The sequence below is a fragment of the Leopardus geoffroyi genome, chromosome D2, assembly GCF_018350155.1.
Source record: "Leopardus geoffroyi isolate Oge1 chromosome D2, O.geoffroyi_Oge1_pat1.0, whole genome shotgun sequence".
Taxonomy (NCBI): domain Eukaryota; kingdom Metazoa; phylum Chordata; class Mammalia; order Carnivora; family Felidae; genus Leopardus; species Leopardus geoffroyi.
In genome coordinates, this window is record NC_059334.1 from 61,801,205 (window position 1) to 61,825,719 (window position 24,515).

Consider the following 24,515-nt stretch of genomic DNA (forward strand, 5'->3'; position numbering starts at 1 on the left):
ACCGGATCCCCTCCCCCTCTTAACTCTGTTGTTTAATGAACCAACTAAAGGTAACTGAAGGATGGAATCTTTAAAAACCACATAGACATACCTTAAATACACGATTTCAGAAACACTTGCAGTCATGTGACAAACCGTTCAAAACTTTCGATCATGAAGATGTTCAAAAATGCAAAAAAGTCGAAAAGCTAGTATAATGAATATTCATATACCTAATTCCTAGATTTGATAGTTCTTAATGTTGGGTTTTTTTTTTTTTTTCCTGAACCATTTCAAGGTAAATTGCAGACATCACGGCACTTCCCTCTGAAACGTTCAGCGTACTTGTCCTGCATAATCCTAATTCCATCATCACTAAGAAGTTTGTAGTTCTCCAAAGTCATTTTTCTATCTAGTCCATATTTGTAGTTTTCCAATGGTCAGTTTTCAAAAAGCTGACAACTTATAGTTTTTTTTCTGACAAGGATTCAATCAAGATTTGTGTATTGGATTTGGTGGTTGTTTTTTCTCTTCTAAGCTAGAAAAACCCTCTCCCTCTGACTAGTTTTCTCATGATATTGACTGTTTGCCATTTTGTGTAAGTTACAAACATACACAAAAGTAGGCAAAATAGGCAATGAACCACAGCATAGCCAACACCAATTTGGTAACTGTCAAGATTTTGCCACATAAGCTTCATTAATCTTTTTCCTTTGCTATAGTATTTTAAAAACAAATTCAAGACATCCTGTTGTTTGACCCCCTGGTAACTCTAAAAGAGATATTTTCCTACGTCACCAAATTGTTTATTCAAATAACACCAAACAAAATGAATGATGACAATGACTTTTTAAAGAAAGCAGTCTAGTTCTTTGGTCGTGTCCTACATTTTGGGTTTCTATGATTGTTTCCTCATGATAGCATTTCATCTCTCTATCCTGTATTTCCTCTACACCGGAAATGGGATTCGAATTTTTGATTAAATACTTTTGGCAGGAATACTTCATAGAGGATGAAATGTACTTCAGAGCGTATCACATCAGGTAGCACATGAAGTCTGATTTTCCACTATTAATGATGTTAAATTTGATCACTGCCCGTGGTCTCCACTGTAAACCTAGGTTCTCCCCTTTGGGATTAGCAGTAATCCTCAGAGCAGTGCTTTGGCACCACATGAATCTTCTGTTCGCCATCAACCTTTCCCTTAATGGTTTGAGCAGCCATTACTGTTTTTTGCCTGAGTTAATTTATTGCAGCAGGCATTGGAAAATAGTATTGCTGTTTTTCTGATACAGATCCAGGGCATTTTCTTTTGAGCGTGGGTTCACTGATTGGTGTTTCCTGTGATAACGTATGAAGCTCATCTATAATTTATCTTCCCTAACTTCTTTAAATCTTCTCTAAACTTCAGTTTTCTTTTTTTCAGTAGACAAACGATAAAAAGCATTTTTTCAGCCATCCTAGTGCAGAATCTTCGTAGAGTGTTCCTCATGTTCACAGTTGATCATAGTTGCCATTGAAACAACAACTCTTTATTGTCATCAGTTTCTATAATTTTTAAGTTACGTAGGTGTGGCATCAAGTACAGATATCATAAATGGGTATTTTTGTTCCCAAACCTAATTCTTAGTAGACCTTCTTCTTAATCTATGTGAGCAGAGGAGGTAGAGTACTAGATGGTAACCTATGAGCCCAAAGCATTCAGTGTGCTGGAGTCCTTGGTCCGTGTGTTTCACAGGGAGAATGGAGTGTGTCCATTCACCAGCAAGTTGTTACACAGAGGTCAGCTGAAGGGAGAGTCTACCATATTGGAATTTTACTTGCCTTGTCTTCCCCACCTGACTTCCGGTTCCTTGACCGTAACGTCTTATTTATATGTGTTTTTTTGTTTTAATCCCTAGTGCTCAGTACGGTGCCTAGCATATAATGAGTGCTCAGTAAAAATATTTGATGAACGAATCCATGACCTGCACCAGAGGGGACCACAAGTGAATTCAGATCTTAAACATCGTAATCTTGGCATTATCTTTGCAAATGTCAGGGTTGGTGTGGTCGTTGCATATAACTTGGTCTTTCGTTGGTGTTTCCGCTTCTCATTCCCTCAGTCTCTGAGCCTTTCTCTGCTCTGTGCCAGCTTCTCTGACTTTATTGTGTATTGCAAGCCACCTGTGTTTATTATCATTCCAGTTTCCTGACAAAGATGCAAAAAGTGCGCGACGGTTTTGCTGCAGTGGTCCTATGCACAGAGCGAGAGGAGACTCCGAGTAAAATACAAAGTAGTTCCTTAGTTCTCTAACCTAGAGTTTAACCAATCCCAGGAACTGAAGTCTTCTGTTTCTTCACAGAGGAAATATGACAAAGGCAGTGGCTGTACAAGCTTCCTTCATGGGCCGCCCTCCCCACTGCCTCATCCAGTAAGCGGGAGCAACTACTTCTAGAGGTGAGAGGGGAGGGAGGACAACCTCCGTAACCCATGTGATCCACCTAGCTGCAAAATCTCGGTTTCGAGAAACAGAGTGAACAATGGGTAGAGTTACTACATTGAAGAACTTTAAGACAAAACAAACCTGCGTAGGATTGAATGCTCAGGTAATATAAGTTACTTTCTTTGATAGAAGCCTGTAACCTGTATTTTAAAAGCTACTTGTAGCTGAGTAATCCCAATGATCCCCGGGTCCTGTTTCTACATATATTAAAAGGTATTAAACATGTACATTTGAGATAATTTTTAACTTTCAGAACCAGGAAAAAATTCATTAGTAACATAGTCATCATCATTTTTTGAGTACTTACTATGTGCCAGGTATGGTGTTAAATTCTAAATTTTTACCATTCAATTTTCATAGTAAACTTAAGATTTATCTGTATCTTACAGGCGATTAGTTACACCAGAACCAAAGGATCCAAACCCAGACCTAGTTGTAATTTTAAGCCCCTTAAACACTGACCATATTCTCTGGGGTCCCCTCATACATACTTGAACTATAAAACCTGTGACTCTTACTGTGAGGATCGGTGACCAAGGGTGACCTTGATATTCTGAATGTTATGTTAGGAACCAAGGTGATGTTCTTACTAGGTGGTTGTAGCATCTTCTCCCAGAAAGCTTAAGGCATGTATGTTAACATTTTTATCGAGGGGCAGATCCCTTAGAAGGATATTCTCTTTTTAAAGATCTTTACATGAAAAATTGAATGTTGAGATCTTTTGAACATTCATTCATTCAGTAAGCTAAATGCATATATATATATTTTTTTTAAACCTGATGAGCTGTCCTATTTGAATGAGTCTTGGTTTCCAGGCTGAATTCATGTTGTATGTTTAAGAAGACAATGAAAATTCTTTGAAGATATTCTCAGACTCAACAGGAAGGAGAATAGGGTTTGATTACTACTTGCTTTTCAAGCTGGCTTCATCTGGGGATAAACTGTGTTGTACCTTTTCTAGGACTTGGTGCCAATAGGAGTTAAAATAATAAAATCAGTTCAATTAAATTAAATGGGAAATGAGAGTCTTTTATGTACAAGGCCTTAGATTAGGTAACAACAATTGGTCACTCTTCTGGGAAATGATTGCTAAAATTACAGTCGACCAGCAGTCACTGGCCTCATTTACTTCATTGTGCCCTAGGAAGAAAAACAATCTATGACAAGAGCTTGCAAAGGCAATACCATTTTTTCCTGGTCTTCATCTGCTTTCCCACTTTCTTATGATTAATTTGAGCTATTTTTTTTTTTTAGCATTTATTCAAAGTATTGTATACCAGACACCATGCTTAGCTAGTTTCTGAGGCTTTCGATATAAAAGAACTCTTGCCTTCAAGAATCTCACAGTGTCACAGAGGAGAATTATGAGACAGGATAATCGATGCGTTGATGGAGCTAGCGAAGGCTCTATGGAAACAGATACAGGACAACCAAACCCAGCTGGCATAGGCAAGGCTAGGAAGACTTCCAGGATGAGAAGATACTTGAATTGTGTCTGAGGAAGAGTAATAGGCAAGGAGCCAAGGGAAGAAGAAGGTGTTCTTGGCAGAGGAAACTGAAACTGCACATCTGGTTTGGAACATGGCAGATGCTGTGGTGCGGAATGAGAAAAGATGTAGGAGATGGGGCTGGAGAAAGGGCTGGGAATCCTGTCATGAAGGGTGTTGCAGACCATTCTGAAGCATTTAAACTGTCCTAAATGTAATGGGCAGCCGCTTAAGAATCATAAGCAGGAAAATAACCTATTGAGATTTGCTTTTTACGATGAGATGTTGGAAGGTTGTTGCAGTTCAGAAGAGAAATAGTGAGGACCTGTAATTAGTGAGCTGGTAATGGGGTTGGAGATTATTGGAGAGATTCAATAGGCATTTAGGAGACAGTCTTAAATTTAGAATTTAGCACAGTGTTTGGCAACCAATCTGCCCTAGCAGGGTGGACCTAGAGGAAAACGAGGAATCTAAGATGACTGCCTCGATTTCACATTTGATAGATACTGGTGCCATTAGTCGGTAAGAGGAATGGAAGTGGAGGAACAGATTGGATGTTTTGGATGTGTTGAACTTGAGATGCTCGGAGGACAAGTGAAGAGAATGAAGTAGGCTGTTGGGACCTCTTTTAAAGTTTTCATTTATTTATTTTTTTTTTGAGAGAGAGACAAACAACACGAGTGGGTAGGGGCAGACAGAGAGAGAGGGAGAGAGAGAATCCCAAGCAGGCTCTGTGCTGCCAGTTTTGGAGCCCGACACCGGGCTCAAACTCACAATCCACAAGATCATGACCTGAGCCCAAACCAGGAGTCGGACCCTTAACCAACTGAGCCACCCAGGCACCCCCAGTTGGGATATTTTTATATCTGAAGTTGAGGAGAGAAGACTGGACTGGAGGGGGGTGGTGGTATATAGATTTGAGAGTTTTCAGCCTGTGCATTATCTACTTTGGTTACCATTACCTGATTACCACGTAGTAGAAAGCAGACTTACCATAAAGCTAATGAAGTTTAGGGTTAAGTGCTTTTCACATGCATAGGTGCCGCAAAGGGCTCTAGCAAATGTGTTTACATGATCATATGTTTTAGTAAAATTTGCAAAGTCCAGATGTTTTAACTACAATTGGTCAGGATTGTTCTCTTGCCTCTTTGATTTACCCTCTCTCACGCTCCTGTCTGGTGATGTCAGAGTGGTCCCAGGCATTTTTTGGAGTCCAGCTGTGGGGAAGTTGAGCTGGGCATACATCTGGTTAGGGTCTGGCAGTCCCTTCTGTGTGTTAAGTTACTGCTAGCCAACCCAGTGTAGAAAAGGCAGGGAGAAATACTCCTGCCCATTGTGACCCAAACGTGCAGGCCCAGCATTCGTCGTGTCAGGACACAAATGTGTCCCAACACACCTGTCACCAGACTCGTGGAAATAAAAGACAATGAGATGTATGAAGCCAGAAACTGGCTGGTAGAGAAACTTTCCCACTCATCTGATGATGTTTTAGCCAGAACTTTGGCCTGATACAAAGGCTTGAGTATAGGGAAGGTTATTTGGAACGGGATCCCAGGGAACAGGTGTTCAGGACAAAGGAAGTGAAATGGGAAGGAGGGAAAGAAATTCAAGGATATGATAGTGTTTTGGCTGTGGCTACAGGCGACAGGTGTTGCCTACCTAGGACATTTTGAGAAGCCATATGAAATGCTCGTAGAACTGTGCTCCGGGACAAAAGGAGGAAGTTTCCTCCCAGGGGCCTGGGTTCTTCGCTGTTCCGGATTGCGTGCGCCTAACTGCAGAGACTTCGGAAGTCCCCTGGCAGAAGCCAGCAGCACTTTGAGCCGCATCGTGAGTCCTGTCACAACGTGGCATCTGCTTACGCTGATGGCACGAGCAGAAAGCCAGTCCACATCTGTGTGGAGCTGGGTGCCGAGGAAGGAGTAAGCAGTGGAGCCCAGAGGGTTGTCAGGTGATGTTTAAGAGGATTCTGTTGACAGAGGATTCTGTGCTCATTCATTCCTAGTCAAACATCCTCTCATTAGGATTATATACAATAATGTACTATATGCAGGTATAAATCTTTTTTTCCTTTTTTGAGGAATAGGACAAGATCTTGCCTCACTTTGTACAAAAAGATAGATTTTGTCAGAATTACTATCTGTAAGACACAAACTTGTAATGTTACTACATATTTCAGTGAACATGGTTACCTGTTTTTTTGCCAGAATTTTTCTATATGTATACAGTGTATGCAAAGGGGATTATACTGTGGACAACATTCCAGGCTTTTTTCCCTTAATGTATTTTGGATAACTTTTCATAATAATTTATGTAGACCTACTTTGTTGTTTGTTTGTTTGTTTTTTTTAATAGCTTCATCGTGTTCCATTGTATGGATGTACTAGAATTTCTTTAACCAGGCTTCTATTGGTGAAATTTAGGTGGTGATTTTTTTTTTTTCCTCGTTGAAAACAATCTCTATCTCCAGCATAGTTTTCAGAGACACTGGGGGAGAGACAGATAATGGAGAAGGTGTGAAGAAGCAATTGTGAAAGAATTTATAATAGAAAATGTTTCTTGTTAAAGTCATCTGATGACATCTTTTTTTCTTCTCTCAAATGACAATGACGTGCTGGAGTTTGCCACGGATAGGAAATGAGGACTGAAATGCTAGGACTTGTTTTCTGCCAGGACAATAAGGAAAACGTCAGGATATTTTTGCCTTCCTAATTTTTTTCAAGTTTGTTATTTGTGTAAAATTTGCATGCAGGATTAATACATTGGATAAGAAATTGAACCACATGATGTCGTTTTCCCTCAACTTTAGGACTCAGTGACTTTTGATGATCTTGTAGCTTTTTCCCTCCTATCACATGGTGATTAACTACATAATATGTAATTATTAGCTTCTATTAATTGTACAGTACAATAGCAGTTTTACTTCCTCACTCCAACTTGAGGTCCTCAGGAAGAACTTTGTGAGAAGGAGACTTGAGTAAGAAAGGGGATAGGTCTCTCTAACAAAATCAGCCCTTAGCTTGCCCTTTAAGCATGCTTAAAAAAAAAAAAAAAAAAAAGAAAGAAAGAAAAAAGAATGGATGCCTACTCATCCCTTTCCTTAAAATGCCTGGTCCTAGGGGTTCCTGGGTAGCTCAATCGTTGAAGCATCCGACTTTGGCTCAGGTCATGATCTCATGGTTGGGGGTTTCGAGCCCCACATTGGGCTCTGTGCTGACAGCTAAAGATACTGGGGCCTGCTTCAGATTCTGTGTCTCCCTCTCTCTCTGTCCCTCCCCCACTCACACTCTATCCCTCTCTCTGTTTCAAAAGTAAACGTCAAAAAATTTTTTTTTAAATAATACAATAAAGTGCCTGCCCCTAAAGCAAATGTATGGTGCGGTTTGATCTGCAGTGTTTTTGGCGCTTGTCTAGAACTTAGATGATTTTTGTTCACTACGAGTATCCCAAGAGGATCATATTTTTATGTATGGCTTGGTATCATTACTGATCTTGTCTAGTTGCGTGTAGAAATCATCCAGGAAATCTAGTTGAATTGGCATCAAGAGTTTTGGACTACAAAACAGAGTTCTAAACGATTATTGGTCCAAAAAGGTAAGACGCAAGGAAGGAGCAGAAGAGAAAGCCGTAAAATTAAAACCCTGATATTTGGCCTTAGCAGCGGGAATATCTTTGTCCTTTTGAAATCTCCTGTTGGTTTTGATGGACTATTCTGAATCTGTTGGACTGTTCTCTCACTGGTATAGTCAGTCCTCATCAGCCAAAGGCCACAAGTCAGAAATAGGCTCATTAGTTCTAAAATAAACACCACAGTTGTATAGAAGAACTACCTGTCTCTTGGGAAAGATGAGAAGGTTCCCATCATCTCCGCCTGAAAGCCATCTTTTGTCTTAGCCATGTTTTCCACTGCTGATCATTTACTAGGAAAACATTCCAGTGAGAGTACAGTGAGTGTTACCACCAAAAAAGATGAAATGGAGATGCCCGGCATGCCTCACTATTTATAAGAAAATATTTCCTCAAAAGATGGGAAAATCCGAGTCTTTAAATACTCTGGGAGAGAGGAATAATGGAAAAAACTCTTCAGTTTCTATTCTGTTGGTTCACGAGAGTTTCTCACAAATCATTTGGATGGGCCGTTAAGCAAGTCACAGAATGGCTGGAATCTTCTATTAATTGCCTTACTTTGGGTTTCTGGCTAAAGCATCTGGCAGCAAAACTGAAGACCAGCAAAAGAGCGAGAACCAAGTGGGAGGTGGTATGGGAATACAAGCCCATCCATTGTTCTCGGCCTGGAATCCTAACTTAGGTGGGAGGACCAGATGGCTGTCTTTAATGGGAGAGTCCATTTGGATGGATTGAAAGAAATGATTTGGCTCCTTGTAGATACAACTAGAGTTTAGTCTAGGTTAATTTTTTGTTGGTGTTCCAAAAGGTTACTTGACTTGCTGTTTCTGTCAGGAAGTTCACTGAGCATGCCTCACTGGCACAGCATACATATTAGTTTGTCTTGGTAGACAATCATCCATTGTCTCAGGTTTGGGAAAAGAAAACTTCATCTAATCCTAATTTTGTTTTGGTATCTGCTTTCTAAATCCCTTTGTGGTGTGGATCCTGAGTCTGTCCAACAAGCAGAACAAGTAGAGGACAGATACACACTCAAAATATTCGATAAGGGATTTGTTAGAAGGAACAGGCTTCTGTAATTGTGGAGGCTAAGAGAGTCCACAGTCAGTAGGGAAGATCACACCCAGGCATGGTTTGCAGCTGTTTTCAACAGGTAGCCCTTCTTCTCGCCCTCGGAAAGTCTTCACCCCTCCCCCTTTAAGGCCTTCTAGCTAATCCAGTCAAGCCCACCCAGGATAATCACTCTGAAAGTTAACCCACTGGGGCCTTTAATTATAGCTGCAAAATCCCTTCTCAGCAGCACCTAGGTTAGTGTTTAATTGAATTACTGGGGACTGTTACACTCCAAGTTGACACATCAAAAATCTATCACATTGAGAGAAACCAATGAGGAGCTGCCTGGAAAAGGATACTGCTGGAGAGGTGGCTCTACAGACCCTTACTAAATCCAGGCTGGTGTCTCTGCTGCTCTTGGAAAACAATCCTATCTGAGCCTTCATAGTTCATAACTGCTCCTTTTGTGCCTCAACCAGGAAAGCCTCGCTTAGCTAATCTTGTCGGGATTAGGGCCCCCTCCAGCTCTTAAATTTCCAAAAGTTGTGTGTAAAACAAGCTTTTGTTGGCTGCAAAATGTTTTCTTATTAATTACTCACTTTGTGAGTTGATATTTGTGTAAACTTATAAAACTAAAGCTTAAGTATCACTGCCAGTAGAAAACTAAGCATTTCTTGCACCAGAGAAGCTATTAAAATGCTCTCTTTAGGGGAGTGCGAGGGAAAGTCTGTGTGGTTGGAAAGGGGCAACATGAGACATCTTGTGAGGATGGAAATGTTCTGTACTATGACTCGGTCAGTGTCGATATCCTGGTTGTGATGTGTTCTGGTTTCGCAAGATGTTACCATTGGCGAAAGCTGGGTGAAAATACACGGGATCTTTCTGTTCTTATAACTTCACATGAATATATGATCTTACAATAAAATTCTAATGTAACAATGATCCATCTTATAAAACAAATAACCCTTTTCTAATAGGAAGGATCATTTTCTAATCTTCTTAAAAAAATAGTTTCCTTAAGGAGGTAGACACCTAAATATACTTAATCCTGTCTGGGAATAAAACATATACTCAACATAGATTTGATGAGTGGTACAACATACGCCTCATGGGAAAATGGTAGGTGACAGTTGAGTGTAGTGTTGAATGTAAAAACGTTTTTTGGGGGCACCCCGGTGGCTCAGTCCGGTAAGCATCTGACTCTTGATTTTGGCTCAGGTCATGATCTCATGGTTTGTGATCTCAAGCCCCATGTCGGGCTCTGCACTGACAGTGTGGCACCTGCTTGCGATTCTGTCTCTCCTTCTCTCTCTGCCCCTCCCATGTGTGTTCTTTCTCTCAAAAGAAATAAGTAAACTTTAAAAAAAATTTGCCAAATATCAAGGTTAAATTCTTAGATGAAATATCATTGGGCATATTGTAAAAAGATGCAGTCTCTCCAGTGATGATGAGAAGATATGTTTACAACTTCAAAACAAATGCCTGGGTGGCTCAGCAAGTTAGGTGTCCTACTCTTGGTCTTGGCCAGGTCAAGATCTCATAGTCTGTGAGTTAGAGCTCTGTGTTGGACTCGTGCTGCTGGTGCAGAGCCTGCTCGGGATTTCTCTGTCTCAAAATAAATAAACTTAAAAAAAATGCCAGACAAAATCTGAGTCCAGAAGATACCTCTAAAAATGTGCAGGTAGTAGTTTGAGAATGAATGAAACACCATTTTTTTAACCCAGAAAGTCGTATGTATAGATTGAACATAGAAAATCTGTTCAAAGGACCTAAATTCGTGGATTTACTCATTCAGTGAATATTTGTATGCCTGCATTTCACCAGACTGGTGTCTGTGGTTTCAGTGTATTTCAGGATTTTCATAACGTGTAAATAAATGTTCATGTCCTTCACAGCAACCATAGCTTCCCCACATCTCCACCGATACGGCTGTCAAAATCTGAGAACCACGTGGATTGGATTTTCTCAACGTATGTTATTTCTGATCTTACTGCATGAGAGATTTTTGTAGAGAGGTAACATTTAGTGATAATACTGTAGGAAGGGCTACAAGCACAATACCTTCAAAATTGTCTTAAAAGCTATTTTCAACTTAAGTTTTTCAGGTACTGATGTTTTAGGGACATAGAGCAAAACTGTACAGTTAAGAATGGGAAGGTGAAGGGGTGCCTGGTGGCCCAGCCAGCTAAGCGTCTGACTCTTGTTCTCAGCTCAGGTCTCTGTCTCAGGGCTGTGAGTTCAAGCCCCACTTTGGGCTCTATGCTAGGTGCAGAGCCTACTTACACACACACACACACACACACACACACACACGAAAGGTGGAACCAAACTCTGAATGTTAAGCAGATATTGACAGCACATAGAGAGGTTAGCTGTAGGCACAGCATCAGAGCCGTGCCCTGGTACATCGGGCCCATGTGCTCTGACTCCTGGGGGCTCTCTGTACAGCACCCAGGGCTCTACAGTCCTCGTCTGGGAAGGCGCTTGCTTTGCTTCTGCTTTAAAAAAAAAAGTTCTTGGGAGGTTGAAGACCTCAGTGAGTAGCAACCTCTTTACTGAGTGGGCTGACGAATGGGCCATTCCCTGAAAGCTCTGTGAGCTACTGAGTTAGTAGATAAATTCAGAGCTCTCTCCAGGAAATGGTCCTATTAGGAAATGTTATCTGTGTCCAATACAACCCTACCCCCAGCCCCCCAAATTAGATATTTTAGGAAACCATGATTCTGTGTTCGGCCCCAGTAGACACCCCCCCACCCCACCCCCGGCAGACATGAGCTAAGTGGGGGTGAGGTTGTTGGTGACTGAGATGACCCCACATGTCTGGAGTGGAGGAGCTGTCCCACCAGAGAGACTTCGGCCAGCCACTTACTGGTCGGCCACAGGAATTTTTGGAAGTAGTAAAACTTTTGGTAAAAGGGGGCTTTTGTCTCCCAGAATAGCAAAAGTTATCATCACTTAAAAGCAGTGATTTCTATATACAGCAAGTGCTGCTATATATATACTCATGTATTGTTTATGTAGGGCTATTTTAAGATCTGTGTCACATTTTTCTGGTGTATTTTATGGTGGGAAAATCCAATTGGAAAAAATGCATTTCGCTCTGGTGGGGATGGTAAGGTAAAATAAGTACTTAAAAAAAAAATGCGCACATGAATTTGTTGTTTCCGAGATAGTTTTAAATAGTACAGAAAAAGCTAGGTGATAGCTCCCTAAATGAAACTGTATTGGCTCTCCTTAAGCAAGTGTAGCCTGTTCTATGCTGTCTGTCCCTGCATTAGTCAGTGGAAGACCTAGGAGACGCGTATAAGAAGTCACCCACATTTTAATAACAAAAAATATGAGAAAATGGCTTTATGTTTGTGTAATGTGGCTTATAATTCAAGCTACTTATTTTTTTGGAGTTGTTGAATTGAGTGGGAAATGAATGGGGGGATAGGACCTATCTACTGTTAAGGGTAATGTGGGTTAGAGATGCAGGCACATGAGCTCGGGGATGATGGGGACTGTGGCATGGCTCTGGGGGGACGGTAGCCCCAGAGAGTTGTGTTATGGCAGTGAGTGCAAGGGCTGGGGTACCGTAATTGCCGACCCCTTCTGGGAGAGGCTCCTTCCTACCTGCTGGGTGGAGTGGGGTGTGAGCATTCAGAGCTAGCAGGAGAGAAGATCACATCCCTTACGATGAGGCAGCAAGTGACAGCCCCTTAGGAGAAATGTAGATGATGGTGCAGGAGTTGAGAAATGGAAAAGACAGTTTCTGCTTTTGGGTACAAAGGAGGGCTTCCTGGGAAGGGTGACGTTTGGAGAGGAGTTGAAGCTGGGGCTGCGTTGACAGGGACAGCAAGGATCCAGGACCGTGAGGAGAGCGTCTGAGCAGAGGAAGAGCTGGAGTGAAGCCTTGGGGCTTTGGTTTAATCCATTCGTCTGCTGGCTGGTGAGAGCGTAGGAGGAGTATGGAGACAGAGGCGGAAGGAGGGCGCTGTGGGGCCAGGTTCTGAGGGCCTTTGAACCCTACTCTACCTCTTTTTCTCCTTCACTCAGCAGGAGATGGGAAATGAATACCCAGGAGCGGGATGACAGGAGTTCGTTGAGGCCCAGTGAGGCTTAGATTTGCAGGAGCAGGAAGAGGCAGTTGTCAGGGGGTGTGCTAGACTTGGCAGGTGGGAGGAGGGAAATCCAAAGACGAGTAAAGCCAGGGTCCCTGCCGTCAAGCAGGTTAAGATCTTGGGGCACCTGGGTGACTCAGTCCATTAAACATCTGACTCTAGATCTTGGCTTAGGTCGTGATCTCACAGTCCGGGAGTTTGAGCCCCACATCCTCAGGAGACCTTTAACTTTGGGGTAGATCAAGGTAGAAGTGCAGGTAACAAGCTGTCGGGTGGGGGGCACAGGCACCGGTGATGGCTTTCCATTTCAGGGACTTGAAGGCTTTGTCAAGTCTCATCCCTGCTCACGGTTTCTCTTTGAGCTAAATGCCTCTGGTCGCTTCATCTCCTCCTTGGGTGGCATAGTTCTAACATCTTACGGGACCTTGATAGTTCTGTTCTCAGTTGACCTCTTGTGTGTATTTTACCATGTTCCAGATGCGGCTGACGAAAGCAGGAGCATCGCTTCACTTGTTCTGGGGTGATCGTGAGGTGGCATGTTGCTGGATCACGGCGATTTCTATTTTGGGATCTGGTGTCAACAAAGAGAAGGGGTTGGGGAAAGGAGGTCCTACCAGGGGGGCCACAGGCAGGCCTGCATCTGCCTTGGAACCGGAAGTCTGCTTATCCTATGGGGGCACTTCTGTCCCCTTCTGTTCCTGATTCCCTGCTCAGGGCTCCTCTCCCCCACCTCTTGCCTCATTCACCCCCTCGGTCCATTGTTCTGCCTAGACCCTGCTAGTCCTCCTGGGTAGTGGTTCTGCACGTGTACTTACCTGTAAAGACTTAATGATCTGTGTGTCTTGGGCACTTGATACATTGATTCTTCCATGAAAAGTAAGAGGAAAAGGCTGGGGAGAAATGAGGGAGAGGAGAGGCACAGCGGTTTGAGAGTTTGAAGCCTGGGTGATCGGAGATCCGATGGTAATCCTTTCCAGAAGCGGGTACTTGGAGAGGACAAGCCCGGTTCTGTCTCAGTGATGTAGGTCTTTCTGCGAGGCCACCTGGCAGAGGCAGGCCAGTTTGTGTCTCCCTGTTAGCAAGAAGGGCCCGAGTGGAAGTCACACTGGACAGGGACTTGGGCCTGGTACTTATGTGACAGTCCTTAGGTTCTTCTTTCTTGAGCATCTTTGGTCACTGTGATCGCCTTTCATGACCTTTTTGGTTGCATTCGATACTTTTGACTCCTCTCTGCTTCTTTAAAAACATTTTTTTTTTTTTATTTTAGAGAGAGAGCACGAGCACGGGCACAAGCTAGGGGGAGGTACAGAGGGAAAGGAAGAGAGAATCCTAAGCAAGGCCCCACACGGCGCAGAGCCCGATGTGGGGCTTGGGATCATGACCTGAGCCAAAATCAAGAGTCGGATGTTCAACCGACTGAGCCACCCAGGCACCCCCCCTCTCTGCTTCTTAAAATGGTTTTTTATATTTGGCTTCCAAAACCCCATTCTTTTTATCCTCTGTCCACCCACTGGCATCTCTCACCTACCCTGTCTAAAATGGAACTGATTTCGTCCTTTCAACCGTAGGCCTTCCCCAGCCCTCCTCAGTCAATGGCAACTCTCTTCCTTCCTGTTGCTCAGGCTGAGAAACCTTAAGAGCTGTCCTTGACTCTTCTCTCTTCTGCCCTACATTCAGTCCATCAGCAAAACCTGTTGGCTGTATCTAACATTTATATTCAGATCTAAGTACTTGTCATCACCTCCACTGTTACCACCTGCTCCAAACCACCATCCCCTCTCACTTGGATTCCTAACATAACTTCTTAAGTGGCTCTCCCTTTTTCCTGCCTCAGCCCTTCCCCACTGCCATGTTCCTCCTACCAGCTGCCAAGCCTCTTCTCACCGCAGCAGCCAGGGAGTTGCTTTTAAAATCCTACGGATCACATCACTCACGGTCAGAACCTTCCAGTGACCTGCCTCAGTAAAAGCTGACATCTTCATAATAGTTATATGACCTGCACCTCCTCTTGACCCGTTTCTCGCCTGCCCACTCTGTTCCAGTTACACTCACCTCCTGGCTTTTTCCTCAAGCCTCTCCCTCTTGAGGGCCTCCATCATTCCTTCTACCTGTCACACCCGGCCTAGCCCTCTTCTGCTTCATCTGGTTCCTTCATGCCCTTAGCTTTGCTCAGATGTCACCTTATTCGTGAGGCCTTTCCCTGGCCATCCTGTACTATCTAATTCTGCCTCTCCTCTATGAGCTCCACAGCTCATTTTACACAATCTGGGATGCTTTTTTATTGTCTGTTCCTCTTCGTGTCTCTCTCCCCCACCTGGAGTGTTCCTTCGGAGCCAGTGCTTTGTTTTGCTCCCTGACATAGGAGTCTGGCACATCATAGACAATCAGTAAATATTTGAATGAATGTGTGTTGACTGTAGTTCATTGATACTTACATAGTAGGTATTGATTGACTTTTTGACTGCTAATATGAAACTGGTGTCCTTGGGAGAACTTCTATATGGCCATTCAAATATCCTCCGTCCCATTTTGCTTTGGTTTTATGGACCTGAATTCCAGCTTCTAGAGAATGTATTTCTGTTGTCACAAGTTCCAGAGAACTCACTCTTAGGAACTTTATTGATTCCTGCTTCATCAGCAGTTGTTACAACTTGTATGTTTGAAAACTGAGAAGCTTTTATTTTTTTAAGTTTATTTATTTATTTTGAGGTGGGGGGCGGGGAGCAGAGAGAGACGGACAGACAGAGACAGAATCCCAAGCAGGCTCTGCACTATCACACCCGATGCAGGGCTGGAACTCACGGACCCTTGAGACCATGACCTGAGCCGAAATCAAGAGTTGGACGCTTAACTGGCTGAGCCACCCAGGCACCCCAAACTGAGAAACCTTTCAAAACAAAGGCATATCAAATGCTTCCTGGACCCTCCCTTCGGTTAGCATGGGCTACAGCACCGTGTAGCTCCCAGGGACCCATTGGGCCTCACACTCTGTGCTGGCTGTGCCCCTGCCGTTGTCCAACATCGCAGTAATGATGATTAGACAATGTTTGGCTTGAGTTCCTCCTTATTGAATCTTCCTGTTTGTTTTCCTCCTGCTGTTTGAGTGGCATTTTCAGACCCCACGGACTCTGTTTGCCTTGTGCTTGCTTTAGCGGATCTGTTCGACTACTCTCTGTCACTTTCTATTAGCACAGCTGTGTCAGGTGGTTCCTAATTCCATTCTCCTTCATCTGCTCTCTTGGCTTTCTTCCTTAGCTACTTCAGTTAGTCTGTCTACCGCTCCATTTCGCCTTGTTGACATCTAACTTGTAGGATAGCAGATGAGTCTCTATTTCCATCAGGTACCCTTTATCTGCCTACTCCCTGTCCCGCTGATTATTTCCATCAACATGCAAGTGGTCATTCAAAATGTGAGCCTAGAACAGTGGTAAGGTTAAAAGATGCACAGGTGGTAACCTGCTACCATGCTGGGCTGCTTTACGGATTCAGGGAGAATATGCAAATAATGCACTGGGGAGGGGTGGAAGCAGGAAGCGGCAGAAATTTGACCGCAGTTTTACCGTGTCTATAGATTGTTAGTTACCCAGTCCATCTCCTAATGGAGACATGTTCTTGTAAGTTCATCTTTGCAAGTGCCCTGCCTCGAGCACACAGCAGCGAAAGATGAACCGTCTAGGTTATTACTGTATAACAACTTGCTTATGATTCTGGACTTGAGTAGAGATGGGTTCATAGAACCCTATCCTCTGAAAACAGGTCTGCTTAGGTTCTCTTAAGCCTGACTTAGTGATCCCTTTTTCGTCCGTTTCTAAGACCAGACCAGGAATAAGAGAGGTGAGGGGTTTAAATTTCAGGACACTTTGAGGTGACTGGAATACCACAAGACCTCTTACAGCTCACCAGAAAGGGTTCTCTCCAAGCCCTAATCGTGACAGCCACGTATGCTTTATTTGTTCTATATACAGCTTATCAAGTTTATTTAATCTCTCTGTATTAAAAAGTTCTAGTGGTTATTTAATGCCCGTAATTCCATATTTTGCTGACGGCTATATTTTCATCTCTTTGGAAGCTAAGTATCCATTAGTTGATAATCTTTTTTAGTTTTTGATTTAGTCTTTTCATTAGTTTCCCCAAAGTTGCTTTTCGGCTTTTAATCCTGACTTAATTCCTCCCACACTCAGGTTAAAAAAGATGTTACTTGAGCTCAGTTTTTAAAATTTCCCTATTTACAAGTTTACATTTTCCTTTGGATTGCTCCGTGGATGAGGCGGAAGAGTGAAATCCCTGCAGCGCATGATTAAAGCAAGGGGGCGGTGGGGGGCGGGGGGCGGGGGGGTGGTTACGTGCACTGTATTGTTGTTGTCCTGAAGCATGATTGGATAGGAGGGGTGTCTGTGTGTGTGGGTGTGTGTTGCTTACCTGGAAGAAGGTTCAGAAAACAGGACTTCTCACCAGGAATGGCAAAATTAAAAGAATGTGGCTCTGGGGCAGATGCAGGAGGTGGGGCGGGGGGGGGGGGGTGGATGAAAGTCTACAGCGAGCTTGGAAGAAAACTTACTAATTTTCAGTCTAAGAAACCTAACTCACATGAATAGTTTCTTCGTAGAGTGTGGCCCTTTCCAGTCAGATCTGTCGGTGCCATCGAGCTGGTATTTCAAGTATGTCCATCTGCATTTAAACGAACTGCTCCAAGACAATCTGATTATGCGGTAGTTACTTTGGTGAGAATAGCGCCTCAGCCGAATGGAAACTTCATTTTGAGTCTAATATTAGACCTTGCTTTGGAAAATTCCTTTTAAATGATCACAAGCTGGGAATAGCAAAAGAATTTAACTTTCGACAGACAGCATTCACCAAGAATTTTTAACTGCTTATGTTTGGGGCCTTGGGAAAGCAGATGTGAGAAACTGACCGGAGGGAATGGACTAGGGTAGCACTGACGTGACCTGATGCGTGTTTATATCTATTGCTGATAAGTTTCCCTCCTAGTCTCATTTGCTCAAAATATTTTCATTCTTTGAGCATGAGCACGCTAAGGATAAAAATTGTTAGGATGCCTAATTGTCTAACAATCTAAACTTCTAGGCTTCCAGACGTTGTTGCCCGTAAAGGGGTCTGAGGCAGAGCAGGAAAGGGCCAACAAACCCACACAATCAAAGCCAGTTTCTGAGTAAGTGCTGGGAACTTGATCAGACCTGGCCTCCAGAGAATATTTTTAGTTTGTCTAGCTGGTTGTGTCTGGGTGAACTCACCCAATTTGAAGTTTTAAGTAAACTTTATTTAAAGGACCCCCCCCCAAAAAAAATCCTTACCCTGTCATTAAAAACAACTAATATACATGTTAACTGATCATGAAATCTCCAGATCATGTTTACTTGGCTTAACTCAAAGATATGTTTCAGATGCCTCACATGCTTTGGATTTAGGGAAACCAATAATGGCATTTGAGAGATGCGTCGTTATTTTAAAAGATTTTTCCGAAATGGAAATGCATCGTTGTTTCATGGTATACTTTGAATATTGTGGGTTTTCTGGTCTCCAGATAAGCTGGTAATAAGTTGATGGTGCCTTAGAACTGAGGAAGATTAAAAAGAGTACGAGTTGCCATTTATTGATGGCTCAGTGACTCCCAGCCACTGTCTTTGCCAGATCCCAACACTACCGCTGATATTTACAGCGATGGTGTGGGGCAGAAATTACTATGAGCCTGGTTCTAAGAGATGAGGAAACTTGAGGCTCAGGAAAGTTCTGTCATTTGCTGGTGATCACATAGCTGGTAATGGCTAAGAAGTGGCAGTGCTGGGGTTCGAAGCCAGGGCTGTTCAACTCCAGAGAACATGTTCTCCCCTTGCCATTCTGGGCATCTCCTGTAGTAGTTCTTAAACTTTTTTGGTCTTAGGATCTCTTGAAGCTCTTAAAAATTGAGGACCCCTGAACTCTTGTTTATGTAGGTTATATCTTTTGATGTTTAACCGTATTTGAAATTAAAACCGAGTCAGGTAAAACATCTGGACTTACTAGTTCATTTTTAAAAGATAAATCTGCTATGCAAATAACATTTTTTTAAAAAGTAACTTGTCCAAAACAAAAAATAAGGGTCATTGTCTTACCTCTTTACATATCTTTATTACCTAAGTTGGATTCTCCTACTTTGTTCTTCTGCATTCAGTCTGTGCAGTATATGTTTTAGTGAAATATATGAAGAAAATTTGACTTCACAAAGATCATTTATTTGGAAAAAGGATATTTTGACAGCCTTGGTGGGAAATTGTGAATATTCTTCTTTGATACTATACCAGAACTCCACAAGTGGTAGTTTTTTTAAAGAGTAGATGCAATGTAGAATCTGAAAATATACCAGTGGGCTTTGGGTGACTGTTCAATTAAAATCCTTTCATCTGAAATCTTCCTTATATGGGAATATGTGGGTGGCTCAGTTGGTTAAGCATCCAACTCTGGATCTCAGCTCAGGTCTTGATCTCCGGGTTATGAGTCTGAGCCCTAATGTTGGGCTCCATGCTGGGCTTGGAGGCTACTTAAGAAAAAAAGAAATTTTCCTTATAGAAAAAATTCTGAATAACATATGTAGGGACTCCCCCACTCCAGGAAGTAGAGCTTAATTTCTATTCCTCACCCCTCCCTGAGGGTGGGCTAGACTTTGTGACTTGCTTCCAAAGAATAGAATTAGGGAAAGAAGAAAAATTAGTAACTTTAAAGTGGAGAAACTCGAGAATGTCATGTGGCTGTCATGTAAGCCCTGATATGATGTAACTAGAAAACCCATAAACCCCAGTCTAATCATGAGGAAACATCAGACAAACCAAATCAAAGGACATTCTACAGGATTCCTGACTAGTAATCCTTGATTGTCAAGGTCATGAAAAACAAGAAAAGACTAAGAAACTCTCAGATACCAGAGGAGACATGACAAGTAAATGCAGTGTGGTACTCTGGATTGGATACAGAAAGAGAACATTAATAGAAATACTGGTGAAATCCAGATAAGTCTAGAATTTACTTACTAGTACTGTATCAATGTCAATGTCTTAGTTTTACAAATATTTTGTGGCAATGCGCAATGTTAATGAGGGGAGCAACTGAGTGAAGGCTACACAGGAATTCTGTACTGTCTTTACAACCTTCCTTTAAAATTATTCCAAAATCGGGGCGCCTGGGTGGCTCAGTTGGTTAAGCGTCCGACTTCGGCTCAGGTCATGATCTCACGGTCCGTGGGTTCGAGCCCCGTGTCGGGCTCTGTGCTGACAGCTCAGAGCCTGGAGCCTGTTTCAGATTCTGTGTCTCCCTCTCTCTCTGACCCTCCCCCATTCATGCTCTGTCTCTCTCTGTCTCAAAAATAAATAAACATTAAAAAAATTTAAAAAAAAAGATAAAATTATTCCAAAATAAAAAGGTTATTTAAAAAAAAAAAACAACAACCAGTTTATAACCAAGAAACAGAGCCTTAACTATAGATAACAAACTGATGGTTCCCAGAAGGAAGGTGGGCAGGGGAATGGGCTAAATGGGTGATGGGGATTAAGGAGGGCACTTGTGATGAGTACTGTGTGATGTATGGAACTGTTGAATCACTATATTGTACACCTGAAGCTAATACAGCACTGTATGTTAACTAACTGGAATTTAAATGGGAACTTTAAAAAAAAATGTTATTTTGAGATCATGGGAGAACGTGAGCAGGGGAGGGTCAGAAGGAGAAAGAGGGAATCTCGGGCAGGCTCCTCGCCTGTCAGTGCAGAGCCCCACACGAGGCTTGATCCTACAAACCTCGAGCTCAAGGTCTGAGCTGAAATCAAGAGTCAGATGCATAAGTGATTGAGCCACCCAGGCGCCCCTTAGATGAAAATTTGTTTTAAAAGATTTTGTGTCTTAAAAAAAAAAAGTTTATTTATTTTTGAGAGAGAGAGAGACAGACAGACAGACAGAGAATCCCAAACAGGCTCCATGCTGTCAGCCCAGAGACTGATGTGGGGTTTGAATTCATGAACCATGAGATTATGACCTGAGCTGAAATCAAGAGTCAGGTGCTTAACCGACTGAGCCACCCCAATGCCCTTTAAATGAAAACTTAAAAAAAAAATTTTTAATAGGTTATGAGAGGGGGGAAAAACCAATTGTATGTCCTGTGCTCTGAATAGATGACCTGTGCATGATTTGGTAACATCATTACCACAGTCATTTGGAAAAGATTGGTTCACTGAGTTCTACAGATCTTTGAAATGTGGATCCATTTCATTATAAAGTATTTTGTTTTTATTTACTTCTAAATTTTATTTTAGCATGTGCATGAGCAGGGGAGAGGGGCAGAGAGAAAAAGGGAGAATCCTAAGCGGCTCCATTCTCATCATGGAGCTGGATGTGGGGCTGGATCCCAGGGCCCTGGCATCATGACCTGAGCCAAAATCAACAGTCAGATGCTCAACCGACTGAGCCATCCAGTGCCCCATCAGTATTAATTTTTTTAAAAATCACTCTTGTTTGGCGCTTGGGTGGCTCAGTCGGTTAAGTGTCTGACTGTTGATCTAGGCTCAAGTCATGATCTCAGGGTTCACGGGATCGAGTCTTGTGTGGGGCTCTGTGCTGGCAGTACAGAGACTGTTTGAGATTCTCTCTCTCTGCCCCTCCCCTGCTCATGCTCTGTCTCTCAAATAAAAAAGGGGTGCATGGGTGGCTCAGTCAGTTAAGCATCCGATTTCAGCTTCATTCATGATCTCCTGGTTCGTGAGTTCGAGCCCTGCATTGGGCTCGCTGCTGTCAGCACAGACCCCACTTTGGATCCTCTGTCCCCCTCTCATTCTGCCCTTCCCCTGCTTGCATGCTCTCTCTCACAAAAATAAATATAACATTAAAGAAAGAAAAGCATTAAAAAAATAGACATCATACTTGTTATCAGAAAGGTCTTTTGTTGAGAAGTTCTCAAGCCTTTGGTGGATATGGGTTTCCCAAAATTCTGATTTTCCCTTAAAAGCCCAAAGTTGATCATTAGCAAACACTGCTGTTGTTTTCCTTGACATAGCAGGCTCATTTTGTTCATTTTCTTTCTTTTTTTTTTTATTTTTTTTTAATGTTTATTATTTATCTTTAAGACAGAGACAGAGCATGAATGGGGGAGGGTCAGAGAGAGAGGGAGACACAGAATCTGAAACAGGCTCCAGGCTCTGAGCTGTCAGCACAGAGCCCGACTCGGGGCTCGAACTCAGACCACGAGGTCATGACCTGAGCCGAAGTCGGATGCTTAACCGACTGAGCCACCCAGGCGCCCCTCATTTTGTTCATTTTCAAGAAAATATTTTCCAAATATCCAAGTCTAGATACCCTCAGTTTGGTAGTTATCCTTCAGGTAAAAATGATGTCCAGTGAAAAACGTGGCTAGCACAACCTAAAACTCAAACAGTTGAGTGCCTTTCTTCAAGACAACTATTGTACTTCAGGAAGCGACAAGTCTTCTATGGTACGTCTCATTTTGCCACACAGAGTATGAAAGGACAAGTACTCAAGGTCAAGACTTAACACAATTAATGGTTACGTCTTCATCAGGGACATTCTGAGGAGAAATGGACTTTTCCGCCCTTTCCTGTGCATGTGTGGTGGCAGAAGACCGTCTGCTGTCACTACCTTGGCTTGTGCTCAGGCGCCTTTGCATCATTGGTTCGAATACCAGCACAGTGAAAAAAGGCCAGGAACATGTCAGTGTTCTGCTGCACGTACTTTGACGTCACCACCTTCCTGAGAGGGTCTTGGGCATCCCTAAGGTTCCACAGACCACACTTTGACAGCTGTCCTCCTAAAGTAACGTAGCAGTTGCTAAAAAGTCACAAAGGGAGAGCTGACATGATTGAAGACCAAGTCCATTAGGAAGCAAACGGTAATGTGGTGTGGGCCAGTGTGCACACAAGGTGAGGCTCTTCTGATTGGATGGTCTTGCTTTCCGTGGCTCAGGAAGCTTTTCCCTTTGTTGGTATTTCTTAATACCATCAAGAAATGGTTGGTACCATCTTGAAATGCCCAAATGCAGACTCTGATAGTCTGGTGTCTGCGTTTGCTGCTATTCTTAACATAATCACATAAAAGACTTCGTTCAGAAAATTCTGAAAATTCCTTCTTAAAGTTTGTTTTCTTTTCTTTAAAGGTAAATCTCACCTGGCTATTGTGCAGCGAGTAAACAATGAGGGAGAAGGGGACCCATTTTATGAAGTTCTGGGAATTGTCACATTAGAAGATGTGATTGAAGAAATCATCAAATCTGAGATTCTAGATGAAACAGATTTATACAGTGAGTAGTCTGAGTGTAATTTTTCAAAACTTTGCCTTTTTTTTCTGTCATGTACTTCGTGAGTCCTCTCCTGTCTCCTGTTGTAATCTGCCTCTGTTTCTAACTACATGCTGTATGTGTGGGACAATTTATCGATATATTCTAGGCCCTTCATCAGAGGGGGGAAAGAATGGGCAGGTCCTGTGATGTCAAGTGGCAGTGTTTTTTGTTTTTGAAAAGCCAGCTGCTTCTAACCATTGATCTGGGCCTTACTTGCCCCGAACAGAAAACTCCTTTCATGTTTTTATACTTACTCTACATGTGGAAAAAGAATTGTTCTTTACTAAGTTTTTATTTTCCAAACTAGGCAATTGTTTTCAGATACATTTCTTTTGCTGCTTGTGAGGGGGATTTGCGACATTGATGGATAGCAGCTGTTTAAATGTCCTTGTTCCAGAACCCATGGGCCAGGGTAGAGGTGAGATTTGCAAATGTAAGTTCGCTGTGACAGCAGTGGTAAGGTGTGGGTATAGGAAGCAGGGCAGGTTAGGGTACACAATAAGAATGTTTTTCCCTTTCTCTGCTCTTCTGTCTTCTTTTGGGGGCAGGTGGAAATGGGTGAAGTGGGTAGGAGTGGCTTGGCTTGGGGCAGGGGGAGGGGAAGATTCACTGGTGTTTGTCCAGGAGTAAACTTGAACCTGGGCTGAGTATTGAACCTGAATGCTGTCTCATTAAAGTCCACAACTGGATTATTGGATTGTGGAATTTGAACCTTCTTTTTTTCAGCCTCACTTCTTAGTAAAGCAGGGCTCTTTCAAGAGATTAATAATCCCAAAGATGGCCCAATGCCTGAAGATGTTTGGGGCTCTCAGAGATGGGGCAGAGATGAATATCTGGGCTCTGTTTGGTTTTTAAAACATGACTTAGAGAGGAAATGGAATCTTCAAATGGCCTGGGGCACCTGGGACAAGGCCTGCCTTACTTAAAGCAGAGTGATTTTTATTCAGTCATACTGGAAGGGCCATGCCCTGCACTTTAAAAATGAGAGCCTTCCATGTGGCCTTAGAAGGATAAACTTTATATTTAGGTAGTGACTCGCTTCTGAAAACATCTTATTTTTTTTATCACGTGTGTGTGTGTGTGTGTGTGTATACACACAAATTGTGTTCTTTAAAAACACCAGTTCCTATGTGTTTTATCCTTCTGACACTTGGAGAGTACACAGAGGTCACATAATAAAGAATATTGTTATTTGTGTGTTTACATTCTCTTCAGCCTTCCTCACAGTGACTATTTAATACCCAGTGTGTCTCTTTCTATTTATTTTGTTTCCTCAGGGGTAGTACTCGTCATAAGAAACATAATTAAGACGTGTATGAGATCTTACATTTGCATTTCAGTTAACTTTTTATTTAAAACGTTTTATTTATTTTTGAGAGAGAGAGAGAGAATGTGAGCAGGGGAGGGGCAGAAAGAGAGGGAGACACAGAATCTGAAGCAGGTTCCAGGC

At 42.6% G+C, this 24,515-nt stretch overlaps 1 protein-coding gene across 5 annotated transcripts in view; it reads left to right on the top strand.

Annotated features, from left to right (window-relative positions):
* Nucleotides 1–24,515, top strand: part of CNNM2 (cyclin and CBS domain divalent metal cation transport mediator 2) — a 154,050-nt gene that overhangs the window by 99,049 nt on the left and 30,486 nt on the right. For 4 of the 5 annotated variants that reach the window (XR_006701678.1, XR_006701679.1, XM_045438753.1 and 1 more), the window contains exon 2: nt 22,883–23,026. Coding sequence is in view for 2 of the 5 variants with exons in the window: in XM_045438753.1 (XP_045294709.1) it covers nt 22,883–23,026 (144 nt within the window). In the remaining 3 variants the exon portion in view is untranslated. Of the gene's footprint in view, nt 1–2,324; nt 2,420–22,882; nt 23,027–24,515 lie in introns of those variants that run through there. The other variant, XR_006701680.1, reaches the window with a different exon arrangement.